Source organism: Trifolium pratense, linkage group LG7 (genome assembly GCF_020283565.1).
Source record: "Trifolium pratense cultivar HEN17-A07 linkage group LG7, ARS_RC_1.1, whole genome shotgun sequence".
In the NCBI taxonomy this organism is placed as follows: Eukaryota; Viridiplantae; Streptophyta; class Magnoliopsida; order Fabales; family Fabaceae; genus Trifolium; species Trifolium pratense.
In genome coordinates, this window is record NC_060065.1 from 1,080,586 (window position 1) to 1,102,649 (window position 22,064).

At 31.3% G+C, this 22,064-nt stretch overlaps 3 protein-coding genes across 3 annotated transcripts; 1 reads left to right on the plus strand and 2 right to left on the minus strand.

The window, feature by feature from the left end:
• Positions 1 to 4,755: 4,755 nt before the first annotated feature.
• On the minus strand, positions 4,756 to 5,943 carry LOC123899252 (cysteine protease XCP2-like). The gene is made up of 2 exons (XM_045950341.1): positions 5,391 to 5,943; positions 4,756 to 5,181 (listed from the first exon to the last, which is right to left on the minus strand). Exons 1-2 carry the CDS (start codon positions 5,623 to 5,625, stop codon positions 5,075 to 5,077), a joined length of 342 nt encoding a protein of 113 aa, XP_045806297.1. The 5' UTR covers positions 5,626 to 5,943; the 3' UTR covers positions 4,756 to 5,074.
• A 91-nt stretch (positions 5,944 to 6,034) lies between these two features.
• LOC123899251 (cysteine protease XCP2-like) lies at positions 6,035 to 7,848 on the minus strand. Its single transcript, XM_045950340.1, has 4 exons — positions 7,309 to 7,848; positions 6,849 to 7,084; positions 6,564 to 6,704; positions 6,035 to 6,404 (listed from the first exon to the last, which is right to left on the minus strand). Exons 1-4 carry the CDS (start codon positions 7,769 to 7,771, stop codon positions 6,189 to 6,191), a joined length of 1,056 nt encoding a protein of 351 aa, XP_045806296.1. The 5' UTR covers positions 7,772 to 7,848; the 3' UTR covers positions 6,035 to 6,188.
• A 3,999-nt stretch (positions 7,849 to 11,847) lies between these two features.
• On the plus strand, positions 11,848 to 14,951 carry LOC123899253 (protein CUP-SHAPED COTYLEDON 3). The gene is made up of 3 exons (XM_045950342.1): positions 11,848 to 12,165; positions 12,950 to 13,245; positions 14,083 to 14,951. Exons 1-3 carry the CDS (start codon positions 11,955 to 11,957, stop codon positions 14,707 to 14,709), a joined length of 1,134 nt encoding a protein of 377 aa, XP_045806298.1. The 5' UTR covers positions 11,848 to 11,954; the 3' UTR covers positions 14,710 to 14,951.
• Positions 14,952 to 22,064: the final 7,113 nt, after the last annotated feature.

Here is a 22,064-nt window from a genome sequence, read left to right on the forward strand (position 1 = left end):
TGTTTTCTTACAACTTTCAAGCATGGTTCGCTCGCTCCTCATCAACGCGCTAAAGCAACGCAAATCTGGTATTTCACGGTGTCACTCATTGCCAATATTAAGAAAATCAAAAATCTATTTACTCTCTCAGTCCCAAAAAAAAAGTCAATTGACCGAAACACGAATGTTAATGCATAACTTTATCGACTAATATCTTTAATTGTATACTAGTAAAAATTATAAAAAATTGATATTCATTTTGGGACAGAGGGAGTATTAATTTTTAATTCGATATTCATTTATAAATTCATTCAATAAAAATTTCTAATTACTTATCCAATTTCTTTTGAAAATCCATCGTGCATGACATTGAGAATATGGTTCGCTCCTACATTAAGAAGGTAGTGTTCATTCAAGTGCTAAAACTTTTACTTGGATCCGCCCCTAGGTAGCATGACAACCACCCATAGCCAACGGCAAACACCATACCAAGTTTGTGTAGCAAAATCACAATGCATGAAGAGATGACGAGAGGCTTCACACAACGAACACGACGCATCCTCAATTCACATAATTCTCTTTTGACAAAGATTATCCTTAGTAGGGATTCTATCCAAAAATAACTGTCACGCAAAAGCACTAACCTTCGAAGGAACCGCGCATTTTCAAATTGAAGTAAATGCAAAATTTTCCAAGGGAGTCGTTCTTTCTCTAGGCCCCAACAACCCATCTAAATAAACATATAAAGACTTAACGGAGAAGCCTTCATCCTCATTCAGCTTCCACACTCATTTGTCCTCCACTTCCTCACGGAGAGAAATATTTATCGCCTCACCCAACTCACCCAATAATTCATTTTCCCAAACAAAAAATTGTCTACGACATTGCAATTCCCACCTCCTCACACCATTCCTCCAAGCTCCCATAAAAAAGTTACACTCATTGATATTCTTAAATGATCACGCGACATTTGATCACACTCACAAAAACTATTATATGATTTAATAATTTAAAAAATAAATATTATTTTATTATTACTTTTCTTTTGAAAAAAACTATTTATTTTTTATAAGCATTTATTTTATTTTTGTTAATGTAACCAAATGCAATTTATTTATTTGATGATTTGAGCATTTAAAAATATCTCATCACCCATAGTCCCTAAAACTAACGGGAAAAGCTCACGTTGCTCACAATGAATGGGTCCCACTCTAGCACAATGGGTCCCACTCTAGCTAACTAACTTGACACCCCTCACTCACTCACTCACAACGCATTTGCATTCATTCACATGAGTACACTCCTTGCATTCCTTTATAACGTCGTCATATCAAGCAAGCATTCTTCGCTGAAATTGTTTTGTTGCAACTTTCAACTTTGAAGCATCATTGTTCGCTTGCTCCTCATCAACACGCACGCTCAAGGGAAATTCTGTTCTGTTCTGTTCTTCATTCAAAATGTCGATCACACCACCAAATTCTGAAATGGAAAGCAACGCAAATCTGGTACGTATTTCACAGTGTCACTCACTCACTCACTCACTTCTTCTTCCTTTTCTTTTCTTTTTCAATTTCACATTTGGATCTGTTTCTATAACCGCCTTAAGTAAGTAACAATATAACAACATTACATTTAATTTCATGTTCATAACATTCATAGTCAAATTCATATGAATCAAGTTTCACATACTCTTTTCATCTTCATTTGTTCATCATCTGTTTTAAAGATAGTTTAATTTTTAATTTAGTTTTTGTTTTGAACTAATTAGAAATCAAATGTAATGTTATATTGTTACTTAGATATATAGTTTCATAGTCAAATTCATAAGAATCGTTTTACAGACTCTTTTCATCTTCATTTGTTCTTGATCTGTTTTAAAGATAGTTTAATTTTGAAATTAATTTTTGTTTTGAACTTAGAAATCAAATGTAATGATATATTGTTACTTAAGATAGTTTCATAGTCAAATTCGTAGTCAAATTCATATGAATCATTTTTACAGACTCTTTTCATCTTCATTTGTTCTTGCTTTTGACTCTCTTTTATATTGTATGGTGAAGTGTGTACTGATATGTGGAGATTGTAATTTTGAATTTAATTTTTGTTTTGAATTTTGAACAGGAAATTTCAAACTCTGCCGTTCTAGATTGTTTATCTGCTATGAAAGCCGAAATGAAGTTTTTGGAAATTGAGATTCTCAAGCACAACAATCATAGCCAGGTAGATATAATCAGTTTTTATTTATATAAGTTCTACAATATAAATGTAATGTTATATTGTTACTTAAGATAGTTTCATAGTCAAATTCATATGAATCGTTTGTACAGACTCTTTTCATCTTCATTTGTTCTTGCTTTTGACTCTCTTTTATATTGTATGGTGAAGTGTGTACTGATATGTGGAGATTGTAATTTTGAATTTCAGTTTTGTTTCGAAGAGGGAGTTTCAGACTGTGTTCTATGTTCTTTGGCTGCTACGAAATGCGCAATGGGGTTTTTGGATATAGAGATTCTCAAGTACTGCAACGATTGTCAGGTAGACATAATCAGTTTTTATTTTATTTTAAAAGATTTAGGGTTTTAGGGTTTATTTTAAGTTATTTTAAATAAATAAGTGCTTATTTACATAAGTGCTTATTTAATTAAGTAGTTTTTTTCATAAGTGTTTTTTTCTTAATGGTTATACAGTCTGACAAAGAAACAATTAAGGACAAAGAAAATGAGATTCAAGCACTTAAGGAGTTAATTGAGGTAATGAAACATGTTATGTTTTTCAATTTTGAATAATAATTTTCTATTGTCAGGTAGACATAAGTGTTTTAGGGTTTTAGGGTTTATTTTAAGTTATTTTAAATAAATAAGTGCTTATTTAATTAAGTAGTTTTTTTCATAAGTGTTTTTTTCTTAATGGTTATACAGTCTGACATAGAAACAATTAAGGACAAAGAAAATGAGATTCAAGCACTTAAGGAGTTAATTGAGGTAATGAAACTTTTTCAATTTTGAATAATAATTTTCTTAAAATGAAGGTAATGAGGGTTATATTTTCTGTTGTTTACACAGGCTGAAGAGAAATTGAAGAATCTTGACAAACAGGTTCTTCGTTTACTGGTGCCACTTGCAATGAAAAAGAGTAACCAATTGAGAGAGTGTGAAGCTTCTGTGGAAAAACTGAATAAGTGTCAGTATGAGTTGATGGAAAAACTGAGTGAGAAAGAAAAACAGATTGAGGATTTGAAGAAAAAAAAAGTGGAACAAGAGGAAGAGATTGGAGAGAAAGAGAAAGAGTATAAGCAAAGGATGAAAGAAGAGATGGAAACTTTTGAAAAGTTGAAAAGAGAAGAGCTTATGTCAAAGGAAAATGAGCTTGTCAATGCTGCTTATGTGATCAATGGACAGAAAGATGAACTTGGTGATGTCAAGAAGAAACTTCATCAATGCTGGGGCATTTTGTACTGTTTGTTGTTTGCAGGTGTTGTTCTGTCTTGGCTGAATGGGTTTTTTGGGGCATTTTGAAGAAGGGGTTTGAAGTTCAGTATGTGAAGGATATTTTTCAGTAATTTGCAATAGCTAATATAGGTAATGCTTCAGAAACTTATTGTCTTTCGTAGACATGATTACCTTCATGAAAGTAATCTTTACTGCAAGTATGAAATAGGTAATGCTTATGGTATAGCTTATGCTGCAGAAAAAACTTATGGTATAGCTTTCATTTGTAATAGCTAATATAGGTATAGCTTATGCTGCAGAAAAACTTATGGTATAGCTTTCATTTGTAATAGCTAATATAGGTAATGCTTCAGAAACTTATTGTCTTTCGTAGACATGATTACCTTCATGAAAGTAATCTTTACTGCAAGTATGAAATAGTACTAGTTAGCCTTTGAACTAAGTTGCCAATAATAAAAATATATTGTTAGCTTATAATGTGTGTAAAATGATTATACCAGCATCATAATACTGAGACTTAGAAGCTTGAATCCTGAATTCACAGCGTGCTGAAACTTGATAGATTCTGCTCTTATCTTTAAGAGAAGCTCTCAAAGCACATACCAAAGATTGCCACATGTTCCTGTTCAAGGAATCTCCCGCAAACACCACTCTCTTACCTCTTAACATATGCAACATTAGATATATTATGGTTTTGCTCAATAGCACAAGGTAGAGATTTTTTTTACCAAGTTAGTTCAAACATGATAACTGATGTCTGATAGCTAAACCATGCATGCATCTTTGAAGCAAAGCATTAATTAATAATTCATGTTAGTACTCAGTACACAAGATATAGATCATAGATCATGATGTGAATGTGATGTTAAACATTTACATATATATACCATTTTGTTCCTTCATTGACCTAAGTAGCATGTTTAATGTAACATACATTTCTAAAGCATTAGGGTGTGATTTATCATTGGATAAAAATGAATGGACTTGGTTACCAATCTCTATCCATTATCCAACTACAACCCGGGACTTTTGTATCGTGTTTTTCGAACTCTTTCCACATCACACCAATGTTTCTGTGAAGCATAAATGTTAGACATTACCGCATAGTTTACGCTCTTTTCTGGCTCGATGATGAAGAGTTTTTCTGCAGCTAATTTAGCCAATTCCATATTTGAATGTAGTTTACAAGATCCAATAAATGCTCCTAAGGTAGGATACAAATTGTATAATATTAATAATGGAATAAAAACATTGAACTACTTTTAAGAAGAGCTAAAGCTTTTTATTATTATTAAACAACAATTCTTATTGATTTTCACAATCCTAATGATACATCACATAGGCAGCAAGAACTCGTAACTTTTATTGACATTATCACGTCTATAACTATAACATGATTACAACTTGCTTATCTTATTCTTGACAGGTCCCATCTCCTTTGCCTTGGCCCTCAGCAGATGCTTTTGTACCTTCCTAGTACTGTCTTAGGTAATGGTCCAAAGACAACCGATTTTGGAACCCCAATAAACAGGCATCTTGGCCTTGCAGAATTTCAGTATATCCCTCAACTAGACGCTGCTCGTTCGTTACTACTATCCACTCCTGGCTATAATGTCACAAACGCAAATGGAGACTCGCCCCATTTCTCATCGGGCCTTGCAACCACGGATGTCTCGAGTATTGTTGGATGCGAGTACAGAGCATTCTCTAATTTCTATACATCCATGCAACCATTGAAAAATGCCCAACAGCCCTGCACGATGCTCGTGTCACCAAGTTAATATATATGCTAGCTATATTGGGACAAAATTTATATGTAGTTTTTTGTGTCTTGTTATCCAAATTAGACGGTTATAATTTATTGTTCTATTCAGACAAAGTATTATGAATCATGTAATCAAAATTAGACGGTCAGAATTTCAAGCTGGATATTTTGACTTTTCAATAAAATCATATACTTACCACATTGGCCTTGATTCTTGATAGGGGTGACGACACCTTTCTTTCTCCAATCAACGGACTTAGACGAATCAACATCTCTATAAGTTAATTCCTCTTCATTTGAGGTTTCTCTCCTTTGAGATAAGTCAACCTTTAGTCCAAGATACTTGTTCTTAAACTCTTGGTGGCTCAAATCAGCAAACTCATTTAGACCAAGCCAGTAGTTTTTCCTCAATGGTCTCGTAAATCTTACCATGTCTCAACATCCATGATTTGAAGAGTTCAATAAGCTTATCCATGGACTTTAAGTCCTCCGATGAATAGCCCACGATGGAGAAATCGCGTCCGAAAGCTAGAGATAGAAATAGGCATAAGGAGCAGGTCAGGACAAGTGTTTTGGAGGAGAAACAAGCCATGATTAGAAACAAATAACGTGTAATTGAATTGGTAAATAGAAGAGAAGAATATAAGAGAAGGGATGAAAAATAATGTGGTAAGAGAGTAGTATATATAGGTTGTGTTTTAGATATTGCTTTAAAGTAAAGTATGAATGATTTATCAAGTTCTAATCTAGTTTTTTTTCATTGAATCTATTAATTCTATTGAAATACATTTAAAAGAAAATTGGTGAAAAGAGTAAATAAAGTTGACAAGATATAGTTTTCTTTTACAAATAGGAAAATAGTTAATATTATTGAATTGAAGACATTACATTCCTTCAAAGGAAAATATGGAAATTAGAATTCCAAAGAGAATTCATACTGAAAGACACGAAAATTAGAAATTCAATGGATCAACAATATAGGAAATTAAATCTTATTATTTCTTCTTAGTAGGATAAGAAGCCATCTTGTAGAGTCCACAAATCCCTTCAGGCTTTCCAATGTTTCTCTTCATCCTTATAAAACCTTTCTCTCCCCATTTTGCCCCCCATGAATTCTTCACTATGATGTAATCCAAATTCTTTGATGTACCATATCCAACGGCTGACACACCATGATCTAGATCACTTCCACAATGCCCATCAAACACACCCTACATATGCAAAAATTGCATTAAAATTAGTTTCTAAAATATATTGTCATAACAAACTATAGGTTATGAAAAAAAAATTTAAACATAATTAGTTTCTAAAATATATTGTCATAACAAACTATAGTTTATAAAAAAAATTTAATTAAACATTAAACATACTCCGCTATAAAATTGAAAATCTCTGCTTGAAGCCTCAATGGCCACACTAAGGGGTTGATTGGCAAGTGCCTTCAATAAGCTTTGTTCATTATTTTGTGGCACATCATGGTACCCATTAATAGTGACAACTTGGGTTTCTTCCTGGTAAAACAAACAAAATGAAAGTTATGTTACTTATTATATTATATCAGTATGACATGTTAGATTGAATTGAATTTCTTAGCTTAATTAATTTGTGTACCTTTTTTTTGTACCAAAAAAAAAAATAAAAATAAATTTATGTACCTTTTTCATTTCACAAGTGCTTTCCTCCATAATGTAAGGATAATCTTCCTCTTTATGGAGTCCGCCATTTTGTACAATGAAGGAGAATGCATAGTCCATTAGACCTCCATTGCAACCATTGTTATAAGTTGTGTCACAATCGATTAACTCTTGCTCGGACAAAGATGTCAAATTTCCTGTTACAATTTGATTTATTCCTTCAACCGCCGCAACCGTTGAAAATGCCCAGCAACTACCTGCAAAATTGTCACGATGTTCGTGGCACCATGTTAATATATATATATGATAGCTATTTCGGGACAAAATTTAAATGTAGTTTTTTTTGTCTTGTTATCCAAATTAAACGGTTAGAATTTCTTGTTATATTCAAGCAAAGTATTATAAATCATGGAATCAAAATTAGACTGTTAGAATTTCAAGCGGGGTATTTTGACTTTTCGATATACAAAATCATACTTACCACATTGGCCTTGATTCTTGACAGGGGTGACGGCACCTTTTTTTCTCCAATCAACTGACTTAGGCAAATCAACATCTCTATAAGTGAATTCCTCTTCATTTGAGGTTTCTCTCCTTTGAGATAAGTCAACCTTTAATCCAAGATACTTGTTCTTGAACTCTTGGTGGCTCAAATCAGCAAACTCATTTAGACCAAGCCAATAGTTGCTAACAATCTTGTTTCTATCATCAATGTGTTTTAGATTATCCTTAAACACCTCGAACCTAAGTAGTTTTTCCTCAATGGTCTCGTAAATCTTACCATGTCTCGACATCCATGATTCGAAGAGTTCAATAAGCTTATCCATGGACTTTAAGTCCTCCGATGAATAGCCCACGATGGAGAAATCGCGTCCAAAAGCTAGAGATAGAAATAGGCATAAGGAGCAGGTCAGGACAAGTGTTTTGGAGGAGAAAAAAGCCATGATTGGAAACAAATAACGTGTAATTGAATTGGTAAATAGAAGAGAAGAATATAAGAGAAGGGATGAAAAATAATGTGGTAAGGGAGTAGTATATATAGGTTGTGTTTTAGATATTGCTTTAAAGTAAAGTATGTTGAAATATTTATTTTATACTATGGTATGGGTATTATGATATGGTATAGTGAGTAGTCTTTAACTTTAAGCATGTTCTTTATATCCAATTGGAGAACAAGCACGCAAACAATTCTAGAACCAAAATTACAGCAACGGTAATTGAGAATTTGTGTGCAAGATCATCCATTGTAAGCTTCATTACATATCCTAAACAAATATATCATTGATCTCATGTTTGGTCAAAAAATAGTTGGGCCTAAAGAAACAGCAGACTATTTATTTGGCCCTTGTTAAATATATTTACACACCCATAATTTTACAATAATCTTTTTCTTATTCTGATGATTTCCCATTTTAAGCTTAAACCTCGTCCATGTCGTGTTTGGATCCAATGCATCAACTGCACTGTACAATGTGATGTGATGCAAAGCCATCAAACAATGTTGAATAATTTAGGGGGAAATATTTTTATAGTTTGTCTAGGGAATTTTGTTTTTGCTATAGTTAAAAATTAAAGTGAACAAACAATGTTGACACCATCAAGGTAAATGCTTATTTTGAAAAAAAATAAAGAAAATTTGCAGCAAGGATGATTAGTTTGATAAAATACTTACTCTATAAGATTGATGAGTGTCTAAATTATTTGTAGTCTTGTAGACATGATCCTTAACATAATATAAGATATAAGATTATTCAGCAATCAAATTGATTTAGTTCATCTTCTACAAAGAGTTATCGAATGTGTAAAAACATGCTAAGTTTGACACCTTACTCAACTTATGGGCATGGATCCTTTTCCGTGATAATTTCATCGGAGGGTGTCCGGTGCCAATCCCCACCATGAATATTTTTTTGGAATCTAAATTGTTTCAGAAATGGGTGCCTATATTTTTTCACAAAAAATGTTTATATTTTAAATTTTGAAAAATATACTTCCGATTTTGTTTTTAAAATATCAAATACAAAGAGTCTCAAACTGCCAAGACATCACTTAATATCAAGTTTTTTTCTTTTTATTAAAAAAAAAAGTTATTTTCTTTAGTTGGAAATTCATGCCCAACCGAAGTATGTTGTTTTGAAACTTTATTTATAGATGAAGTTAATAAAAGACAGCTTTTAATTGTACCAAATAAAAAAAAAAACAACTTTTAAAAATAAAGTGGTTTTGAAATTTTTATTAGTAAAAGTCAAACTCAATTCTAAAAAATTACAACACCGACATACCATTCGTATTAACCATTTGTGTTAGACTTCGGTGATATAATTTTTTATAAAATCAATAATTTTTTTTCTTCATTTGTGTATGAAAATTGATGTAGTTTTTATTAATGGCGAAAATAAATGGAGTAATACATGATTTTAACTCTCAAGTAAAATCACTCAAATCGTTGTAATGTCTCATTGCTACAACTTAGTGTACAATAGTTACGTGGAATCTCTAGTTTTCACACTTTCTCACAAGGTGTGCTAAAAGAGAGACTAGCAAAGGTTACAAAGAGTTAATGTACAAAAATCGAAAAAAAAAATGTTTTTTTTAAACAAAATGTCAAACATGACTTGAAAATTATTATATACTGTACAACAGCATGATATGTGAATTCAGTAAAAATATTTGGTCTAACATGTGTTATTTAATGAATTTGAAAAAGAATTGTATGGTAGTATAAGACAAGAGAGATCTAGTAATATTATGTGCAGATTTTAAATTAAATGAAATGAAAATAAAAGAGGAAAGAGTAGGGGTGGAAATGAGCGGGTCTGAGCGGCTTCGGGTCCAAAATTGTTACCTAGTCTAAACCGCAAAATTAAAGAATGAGGCCCAATCCGTCCAAAAAATAGATAACGGTTTTTACAGGTTCCACTTTGCAGTTAAACGGGTTATTGAGCGGTTTGATTCGGTTTAGACCATTCCTAACCCAATTTTCCTCTACGCGGGCGGATTTCAGATCCCAGCGGTCCAGTTCCCTTACTCCGGACCCGCTCATGTCAACTCCGTGTAAACCGAATTCTCAAACCCACTGATCCGCGGCCCAATCCAAACCGCCTATTTCTCTATATTTTTTTTCTCAGTTTTTTGGTATTGTGCCGGGCCACAATTTTCTTGTCCACCCCTAGGAAAGAGAAAGCACCCACAGAAGCTAAGGGAGTAGTAGGCTTATGTAAGCTACTAGCTAATGTACAGTAGTTATACTATAGGACTATGGAGTGAGTATTGGATTTTAGCTCAGCTCTGCTCTGTGATTGATCTTTTACTTGAGCAAGTAACTAAAAATCTAAGGCCTCTGCACACTGCACCCTTCAGAATTAGTAGTAGATACGGATACATTCATTCATTCATTCATTCATTCAAAAACGCTGCTAGCTGATGGATGCCATCTTAATTAGGAGTTGTTTGTGTATGAACTATAATAGTATTATTATTACTTACTGCTACAATACAAATACATACAAATAAACGATGCACGTGCACTGTCACAATAAATTAAAATTACTAGTAGTACAAGCTAGTACTGCATTGCTACCACCTCCCACACTACGCTAGACAGTAGCAACATTTTCTTTTCTATTACTACTAGCTGTAGCTGCTATCTACTACAAACATATCATGCAATTGCCAGCCTCAGGCACCAGGGACTAGTACTATACTAGTGTTTCCCATTTCATCCAACCACTATTATTTACTACTATAATTGTCTGCATACGTGCCTGCCTCTCCAATTATTTCAACTTATCAATGCTATAATTCCTAACAATTGCTACAACCACTATTATATAGTTAAGCTTACATACCCTTTTATTCTTAAAAAAAAATGTTACTGACAAATTGCCTTAACAAAAGTGCTAAAGAAAATCCGTTTAACGCTCTGTTTGAAAAATAAGTTATAAGTTTTGAATGAAAATATTGTTACCTAACATTGATAAAAGTCCTTTTATTAGAAGCTTATAACTTCATTCGAAAGAAAAATGGAAGGTGTTGAAATAAGTTATAAGGGACAATTTTTATGTATTAGGTATTAAATATTTGATAAGATGAAAATATTCATTCTAGACCATGTGACCGAGCGGTAGTAATAATGGTTCCTCGTTTCGACTCATATTAAGAATGGAATTTGTATCTGTTAATGAGTTCTTAAAGTGTTGTCTAATGTGCATTTTTGTTTGGAAAAAGCTAACATATGACCCTTTTTGTTTTATTTAATTCTTATATTAGACAACACTATTACTGACAAGCGTTGTCTAAGAATTACATAACTTTTTTATTAGATCTTTTGAGATAAGTGTGGTTAAAGAAAAAATATTGTTGTGGTGAGAGAAAGAATTGCTTAGAAAAGTGAAAGTTAAATATTTCATAAGTAAAATGATCCATACAATTAATTTTTAAAATTTTGGGTTAAAGTATGATGTCTAATTTAATAGTGAAATTGCTCTTAACTCAATATATAGATGATGTTCCGACCGTCCTCCTAACCCAATAATTATTTCCTCTTCCTGATGATATAGTGAAAGTTAAATACAAAACTCCTTTTGCAATTGATCTTATATTTTTCAACATGTGTTATGCTAAGATTATTAATCTTCTCCAGTTTCATTTGTTGAGGGAGAGTAAAAACTAACAAGTACTCCCTCTAATTTTTTTTATAAGAAATAGTTTATTTCTTAGTTGATATTTTAGATTAAATATATTAATTTTTTAATAAATCTAAAGAATATTTATTTTTTTATATTAAAAATTTGAGAAAGTACTATTTGAAAAAAAATTATACTAGAATTTGAACTTAAAATATTAGGCCTAACAAATTTTACATTGTGAAGAATTTTCCTTCTTTTATGAAGTCAGTCTTTTTTGGAAGATAACATTTGATGAGGTGGGTTTCTGAGTTGTAGGTCCCACATATTCAGATTTCTTCCTCTACTTATACCTGTTTAATTACCTCACTTGTTACGTTCATCATCATTCATCATCATCATCTATATTCTATTCTATTCTTACTCCTCCTCGTTTTCAGTTTCAAAAATACTCCATAGTCCATACATACAATCCTCCTCTGCTCTTCCACAGAATTAATATATGATGTTAACAATGGAAGAGGTACTTTGTGAACTAAGTGAGCATGAGAAGAAAAATGAACAAGGTTTGCCACCTGGCTTTAGGTTTCATCCAACTGATGAAGAACTCATTACCTTTTATTTGGCTTCTAAGGTTTTCAAAAATACTTTTTTCAACAATGTCAAGTTTGCTGAGGTTGATCTCAATAGATGTGAGCCATGGGAACTTCCAGGTATATCTTTTATTTTTTTTTTTTACTTATTTTCTCTCCACACCAACATAAAAAAGTGACATGTTTAGTATATGTGATGCTTTAATCATATAATAATAATTGTGAAAACATGAATGATTGTCCATTGTATATTATTCTAAGCTTAAGTATATATCTATAAAATAGTATAGTGTAGCATAGTACTAGTTTTTTTTTTTACCCCTGTCGACTCTCAATCCGAACCTTTAACTCATTTAACCCTTAGCTCAAATAGTTTAACAGGTTAAAGGAGTTAAAGGTTTAGAGTCAATCTTAGCAAGGGGTAAAAATCTAGTAGTAGTTGTATCACTATTTTTCTAACATGAACTTTAAAAAATTGCCTATTTTGGATTGTGAGTGATGAGCACTGATTCAATCAAGATTAGACGATTCTGGTAGTAGTTGTATCACTATTTTTCTAACATGAACTTTAAAAAATTGCCTATTTTGGATTGTGAGTGATGAGCACTGATTCAATCAAGATTAGACGATTCTGACTTTAAACTTAGTTTTTTGAATTAAAAATAGAATATTGCTATATGTAGCGAATCATAGGCATCAAAATTGTTCTTCTAGTCATTGATATAGGTCGGATATACTAGTTATTCAATGTAGATTAAATGTTAGTGTTATCTTATATTAATAATCGAAAATAGTAGTATTAGCTAGCTAAACTCATTATTTTTGAGTAAGTATTAGCTTAATTTGTTTATATGTATGAAATATGAATGTTGAATTGAATGAATGGTTTATTGTGTGTTTGAAGAAATGGCAAAGATGGGAGAAAAAGAGTGGTATCTATTCAGCTTAAGAGACAGAAAATACCCAACTGGACTGAGAACAAACAGAGCAACCGGTGCTGGTTACTGGAAAGCCACCGGAAAAGACAAAGAAGTTTACAGCTGTAGTAATAGATCTTCCTTATTAGGCATGAAGAAGACTCTTGTTTTCTACAAAGGAAGGGCCCCTCGTGGTGAAAAGACCAAATGGGTCATGCATGAGTACCGTTTAGATAATCACTTTTCACCTTCTCAATCTCATCATCATCCTCACACCTGCAAGGTACGTGCATAACACACTCATCATCCTATTTCCTATTCTACATATCCCCCTCCGGACATAAATATAAGCAAAATTTTACTTTTTAGATCATTAAATAACAGACGTATCTAGTCTGTATCATAGTCCAGATACATCTATTATTCAATAACTTTAAAAAATACATTTTTACTTATATTTGTGTCCGCACTCATCATCCTATTTCCTATTCTACATACAGACTCTAAACTCTGTAATCTATGTGTGAGTGACATACATACACGTGCATGGTACCGTGTTTTACAAGTTATCTCTCTCCTATTCAATTTTTGTCTACTTTTGGGTTGACTCATTTGGCTATACAGAGACACTATTTTGTTACTCATAATAAACTTTACCTTTTTTACTGTTTTCTTCATAAATTCATTTATTATCCATTTGGGTATAGTTTTTTTGATTTGATTGACTTGATTTGGATTGGACTAACTATGAATGACCATTTTTCTTTTTCTTTTTTAAATTAATTCACTATTCAATTTTGTCTATACATGCTGCAGACTAGAATTTGCTGCAGTAATTTCACATCGTACGGCTTATAATACACATGCATCAAAATAATCTGAACTATTTATTAAAATCGGATAGTTAGTATTGTAACTTGTTACATTAGTGAATGTGTTTCCTATATGCTATAAAATAAACCTTATTTTTTAGATGATTAGATATATTAGATTCTTAATTAATCCAATTTCTATTATATTAAGGACGGGAAGGGGTACATGTACATTCTATGTAACATTTTTTTTATGTTGCATAAATTAATTTATGTATTTAACTTAAGAAAATTAATTGTTTTGACAGGAAGAGTGGGTGATATGTAGGATATTTCATAAATCAGGAGAAAAGAGAAATTCAATACTCCAACTTCAAAGTGGTAATGCTAATGCTAATTATAATTTAACATCCAAAAAAAGTTGTTTACCACCACCTCCACATTTAATCACAAATCCAACTTCATTTACACAACTAAACCAAAATGACCAATTAATCTCACATTCTCATAACATTTTCCCATTGCAACCATTCCAACCTTCTTTCCAAATCAACCACACATGCAGAAACAACAATCTTCTTCCATCTTCTGAACTACTTTTCAAGTCACAACAAAATTTCAACATGAAACAAACCATTCCAAAATCAGAGGCTACATTCTATGATCAATACCAATCATCACAATCAATTGATGATGCTATTAATCTGAGATGGATTGAAAATAACAATAATAATAATAATTCAAGTAATAATCATAATTTTGAAAACACTTCTTCATTCCCTGTTGAGATGGATGCTGAATTGATTGAATTCTCAGGAGCTGCTACAAATGCTGAATTTAGAGACATGTCAACTTCAACAAACTTTAACAGTAGAATAGGCTTAGATGATGTTCCTATGGGAATAGATTCTTGGTCACAGGCACAACTTGTCTAGTACATGTAACATTGTACGTAGTTATTACTATGATGTACTGTTTGGTAACTACTACGTACCAACTACATGTGTTGTAACCTGTAGCATAAATAATTTTGTACTATGCCTATGTTAAGCACTCAAGCTAGGTAGCTAAATGGTCTTGTAGTAGTGGACAAATACTTATTAAAGTAATTTGTACTAATAACTTTTTGTGGCTTGGCTACTAGTACTACAATAGGTATGTAATTATTGGACTTTGATTGAATTTTATAAGTGTTGTTTTTAATGTTCAATAAATGTATTCATATTGAGTAGTATGTAGTAATGTTAAAGCTGTTAGGGATAATTTATCACTTATTTGAGTCTCACGAGATTTGAGAGACTAATTTACTATGCAATTGCACGTAAAAAATATCCGATTTACGAAGAAAAAAAAAGTACTTATGTTGCTTCACCTTGTGTTTTATAACTTCATTTCAAGATTAACTTTTGTGGATACAAATACAACTACATTAATTAATTTCTTAATATTTTTAATTTGGTCATTTTTTTTGCTTATGATTGATTTCTTAATACCCCTTCAAAAAATGGCCAAGGCCGCACTAAGGAAAAAGGTCTAGAACGAGAAACAAGTCCAAGATGAAAACATAGGAATGCAAAATAATTATAATGGTAAGGGTACATAATCATATTTTCAAAATCACTGCTATGAAAATAATTTTTAAATAAACAGAAAAAAATGTTCAGTAATAACAAAAAATAATTATATGAAATTCATAAAATTAACTATTATATATTTTTTATCCATTTCTTTTTATCACTTAACTTTACTAATTTACTATGTGGTGTTTTTAGGAAAATAATATGTACTATCTTTTACTAGTAAAAGGAAGGTTGATTTGCTCCTAAGCCTCCATTGTATCTAAATGAACTTCAATTCTCCAATTTATTTCTAACATTTCTTATGCTCCACTAAATAAATTGGAGAATTGAAGTTCATTTAGATGTGCCACATAGGCACAATGGAGGCTTAGGAGCAAATCAACCTTCCTTTTACTAGTAAAAGAATTTCTAACATTTCTTATGCTCCACTAAATAAATAAATGTAAATAAAATAGATGAAAATTATATCCCACAATTTATTTTGTGTGTCCATTCATCCTCCAAAGTAATTATCTATAATTCTATATGTTACAATAATAATATGGCTAATAAATTATTAGTAGAAATTGTAACATATAACATAAATTAATAGTAATAATGAATAGGAAAAAAAGATCAAATTATAAAAGAATTAGCATCTTTTGCCATTGTTTACAATATTTATTAAAACTTTTTCATATAATAGAGTTACTCTAATAATAAATAATAAACAATAATAATATATTAAAAAAAAACTAACACAATTTATTGTTGTTGAATTGAGACAAAAATGAATTGCAAGAAGGTGAAACGATGCATCATGTTAATGTTTTTGCATTGCAATATATTATTAACATATATATTGTATTGTATGTTACAATTTCCTATTAATGCAATTGAAAACAAAGAATTCTTGGAGACAATAATATTGAATATGAAAATTTAGCTAATTATCAAAGCTCTATACAAAGTTAACCCAAAAGCTAATTATCACCACCACCATATCAAGAAGTCTACCTTCTATGTTTTAACAAAATTTTAATTTATCTATCTCATGGCAAAAACTCTATGGTTTCTTTGTCTAACATCTCCATGAGAAAAAGTCATGCATCTTCACCTTCTATACGTTAAAGTTACACATTATGGTGTCTTGAATTGATTTAAAAACTATTGTGTGCATATATATAGTTACATCTCAAGTATATTGGTTTTTGTCCTTGGTAGGTGATGGTGTCCAACCTCTTAGAATATCAGGTATGTCTACATGTGATAGTTGCCTATTAATATGTTTGTAAATTGGAACTTTTCTAATTGGGTGTTGAAATTTCAGGGTGTCTGTTTCATAGTGAGCATGGTTTATTGAACTTTGAACATCCAACCAAGAAGATGAAAGCAATGCCTAGGATTGACAGTGAGGGTGTTATGTGTGGAGGCAACTTCAATGTTGATTCTCGGTCAAGGAATCAAATGATGCCACGTGTGGAACTGAAGCTAATTGGTCTACTTGGTGATAGACATGCCAAATTTCATTTCATCATCTTATCATAATTAATTACTAATAATCTAAGTTTCTTTTTTGTTTGCCAAGAGCAACTTAATATATAATCGGAGTAGCTTCGTTGTCTTTAGCCCTTTTGGGACTGTTATCTGTGTTTTGTTCATATTTGTGCTATGATGTTGAACATGACTCTTAATTTCCAATATGAATAACAGTAACTTTTTACTGTTGAAAGTGACCTCTAACTGACCGAATTCTTTGCCTTCATCTACTATATATATCAAACTATAATCTTTACCTGTCCAATTACAAAAATATCTTAATATTTAAATATAAAGTATTCTCATGAAAGAAATTCTAACTTAACTTCCATATTTTTTTTCATTCTTTTATTATTAATGTTGTTGTCAATGTAAAAGATAACGGTATATCGATATTTTTATGTGTTAATATTATTTAGTATTGTGAGAAGATGAGCAAGAAATTTCATCTAGCTATAAAAATTTACAAAATGCAATTTAAAAAATAATATACATGGATATTTATAAATACCTATAAATATCTGAAACCCCGCTAATACTTGTTTACCATAAAAATATTGATAAAAATATGAGACAGACGTCAATATCATGCATTGATTTTGAGTTTAAGGTTTGAGGTTTATGATTTTGAGTTTGAGACATCGATATCATGCATTGATTTTGAGTTTAAAGTTTGAGGTTTATGGTTTAGGGTTTGAAGTTTGAGGTTTATTGTTTTGGGTTTAAGATTTAGTTTTTGGAGTTTAGAGTGTGGGGGTCTAGTTTTAGGGTTTGTAGTTTAAAATTTGGGGTTTAAGGTTTAGTGTTTGGAATTTGGGGTTTTGTTTTCAGGGTTTGGATTTGGGGTTTTTTGTTCAGGGTTTGGAGTTTGGGGTTTGACATTAAGGGTTTGGAGCTAAGAGTTTAGATATATTGTTTGGGGTTTTGAGTGCAGGGTTTGAGATTTGAGGTTTAGGGTTTAAGACATTTACCATAAAAATAGTCGAATGAATATGAGACAGGCATCCATATCGTCGAAATCATGCATCAATTTTAAGTTTGAGGTTTAAGGTTTGGAGTTTGAGATTTAGTGTTTTGGGGTTTAAGATTTAGTTTTTGATGTTTAGGGTTTAGAGTTACGGGTTTGGAGTTTAGATTGTGGGGGTTCTAGGTTTAAGTTTTGTAGTTTGAAATTTGGGGTTTAAGGATTAGGGTTTTGAGTTTGGGGTCTTGTATTTAGGTTTTGGAATTTAGGGTTTTGTGTTTTAGGGTTTGAAGTTTGGGGTTTAGGGTTTGAAATTAAGGGTTTGAAATTTAGGTTTTAAAGTTTAGGGTTTAAATATATGGTTTAGGGTTTTAAGTTTAGGGTTTAAGATTTGGGGTTTAGGGTTTTCGGTAACCCTAAACCCTGAAGACAAAACCCTAAATTCCAAATCCAAAACCCTAAACCCTAAACCTAAACCTTAAATCCAAAACCCTAAACCCTGAAGACAAAACCCTAAATTCCAAATCCAAAACCCTAAACCCTAAATACAAAACCCCTAATTCCAAACTCCAAACTCAAACCCTAAACACAAAACCCCGAATTCCAAATCCCAGATCTAAAACTCTAAACCCTGAACACAAAATCCCAAATTTCAAACCCTAAACCCTGAAGACAAAACCCTAATTTCCAAATCCAAAACCCTAAACCCTAAATACAAAACCCCAAATTCCAAACCCTAAACACAAAACCCCGAATTCCAAATCCCAGATCTAAAACTCTAAACCCTGAACACAAAACCCCAAATTTCAAACCCTAAACACAAAAATCCCAAATTCCAAACCGTAAACCTTAAACCCCAAATTTCAAACTACAAACCCTAAACCTAGAATTTCAAACTATAAACCCTAAACCTAAAACCCCACACTCTAAATTCAAAGCCCTAAACTCTAAAACCTAAACACCAAAAACTACTAAACTCCAAACCTTTAATCTTAAACCTCAAACCTTTAACTCAAAATTGATGCATGATTTCAATGATATCGATCTTTGTCTCATTTTCCTACGAATATTTTTATGGTAAAAGTCTTAAACCCTAAACCCCAAAACTTAAACCCCTGCACTCGAAACTACTTTATTATATCCCAACAAAGCTATTAATTCAAGGCATTTGTAAAGTCCCCCCCGCCTCTGCCCTAGCTGCCGTATACAAACCGTTGTGATGACAAGGGAATGCAACAACAAAGCTTCCTGACTCATCTCTGAGACACGATCCCATGCTCACCTTGTTACCGGTAAAAGGAAAACAAGCCCAACCTAAAATAAGGATAAAGTTAAATTGAACAAAGAAAGTTATTGCTTCAAAAAAAAAAAAAGAACAAAGAAAGTTATGAAACCGGTGAATTTGGGCTTGCAAAGGGCCAACCTAGCCGATTCCAGAGCAGCCCAATTACTACAAGATCCCTTTTTTTCGCCCCCTAAGTCTTACACGCGCCTCCCAGCCTTTCAACTCTACCCCTTCGCAATGTAGAATGCGAGTGTGTAAATAGGGGGAAAAAATAGTTTGCATCCTATAATGCGAACTCAATTCGCATCCTAGTATGCAAACCTTATAAAATCTAGTCATTTTGTATCTCTTCCTTTTTCCTTTCCCTCTATTTTATAAGGTTCATATTTTAGAATGCAAACTCAGTTTGCATCCTAATATACGATTTTTTTTTTCTTTCTTGATTTTGAGTCCCCTTAGTTCGCTAATCAAGTAGCAAGAGAGATATTTTTGAAATTTCCGAAAACGAACTTCTAGGACGAAAAGAAAAATTCTCACAATTAACAAGAGATTGAAGAATTCTCCAAGTCACTAATAGCTTTTACAACATCACCCACCAATAAATTAATTAAGCTCATTTCAACAAAGCTTGTTCCAAAGAACAATATAAGAATAAGTGTAAGGCTGTCAACATTGCTCTTCATATCATCTTCGCAAAGAACAAAATTGACTTTGAGTACATACAATTTTTTTACATGTTTAGATATTAATATTATCAAATAAAATTATTATTACAGTAAAAAAATATTATTTTTTGTTCAATATTTGTTTTTTGGGGTACAATGTTCAAAACTAATTTTATACTAAAATTTATTATTGATGCTCAATTTTCATCACCACGTAATCAAATGTGTACTATGTTACTATTATTATTTTTTTTGATAATGTCATCAAATTTAGGGTGAGGGGGAAAATGTGTGTACTATGTTATTTTTCCCATACATTTGAGTTTTCCCTTATTGTATCTTTTGTCCTTTTGCCTTTGGCTTGTATATCTTTGTTTTGTGGAGATATTACTACTTTACGTTTACAATTTTTGGACTTATCTTGTGATTCCGTTGAATTTTGTTCGGCTGTATATATTTTTATCTTCTCTAGATAAATTTAAAAATTAAATTAATTTAAAATATACAAATTTTGATAATTTAACAAAGTTAAAAGATTAAATAATAATATTCCACTTATATGTATGTAAAAATCGGAATTCGAACATTAGATATTCCACTTATTCATATTAAAATGAAATTTTTAGACATTAAGCTACTTAACCAAACGATGAAGTTGATAATTTTTTAAAATCTCATAATCTCAAAGATTTATTTATTTAAGAACATCATAATCCATACTAATTTTTTTACTCCGAAAATTTGTTTTCATGCCAACCACTACAAACAATTCTTCCTCATCACCAACTAATCCATCCATCCAATAGCTCCATTTTTTAATTTTTTTTAAACAAATCTAAGGATATAACTAGAAGAACCTAATTAAGTAGCACCAACACATTATTTTTGTCATTCACTTCACTAGGGTGGACAAAAATCCACAAACCGATGTAAACCGAACAATCCAAACCAAAAAATAATCAAGCGGATGGATTGCTTTGGATCGTCAAATTATTAGTCACACATTTTCAATTTTGAACAGATTGAAATGGGCGGATTCGATTTTCTATTATAATTATTTAAAATTCTTACTACCGAACAACTATAACAAATGTTTCGTCAAAAACTATAACAAATGTAAAACTTGTGTGAATAAAACTTGAATGAAATTGCTACATGCGGTAGTACCAAACATCCAATTAGTTTTAAAAAAACTACAGATGAAAATCATAACAATATCTTTTCTTGTTCATTTAAATCAGTCTCACACAAAAAAAAAATTAATTTTTTTAAACTATAATGACTTGCTAATTTCTTTTTTTAGAGGAAAAACTATATATTTCTATTATTCCATATTGGTCAACCAAATTAAAAAAAAAAAACCTCTGCTTGACAATATTTTCTTTAACCCAACCCAACCAACAATCTTTAATTTTATATTATTTTCTCTATTTGACTAGTAAAAAATACCTTAAAAGAAAGTAAAAATTAATAATTTAAAAGTATCTTTTTTTCTTTTCTAGTCAAACAATAAATGTCTTGTATTTTTCCAGTGAAAGAAAAGAAAAGTCTTGTAGAAACAATAAAAGAATAAAGAAAGGAGAGAGGACGTGTCCTACAAAAGTTCAAAGCATGAAATGCAATCCTAAGAAAGAAACAATTGTAAAAATACACATGTACTCACTCCTATATATATATAAATAAATAAAATACAAAAAAAGGTGGGAAGTGTTATGGTTGGTTTGACCATTAGAAAAGGTAAAGAAACGAGAATGTCCCGAATCTACCTCACTCCCTCCCTCCCTCACTGCTATTGTAAAATAATAAATTCATTGCTTTATTTTTATTTTGACTAATTGACAATTTTAGTAAAAATAAATAAATATAAATTTGACATTTGACCCATAAATGCAGTTTAGGCATAATAAGCTCAAAATAAAAGTTTTTACATTTTAATATATCCCAAGTAGTCCAAAATAATTATGTTTTGACTACTCACTTTGTATTTCATGTCGTCAATGTAAAACTAATGTCGGTTCACTCGAAAACCAAATAAAATAAAAGTGTTATTGACTACTCACATGATATCTCATCTCGACAACGTAAAATTAATACTAACTCACTCGAAAACCAAATAAAGTAAGAGTTTTTCGAACAAATTACTATGTTGGATTAGTTGTGTTGGTAGTTGGTAGTGCATGCATTTGTTAATTGTTCCTTAAATTTCACTTAGCTTAGATAATGATTAAAGGGAAAGTTGTGTCACGCTTGAACGATCATGGATCACGTCGGTATTGTA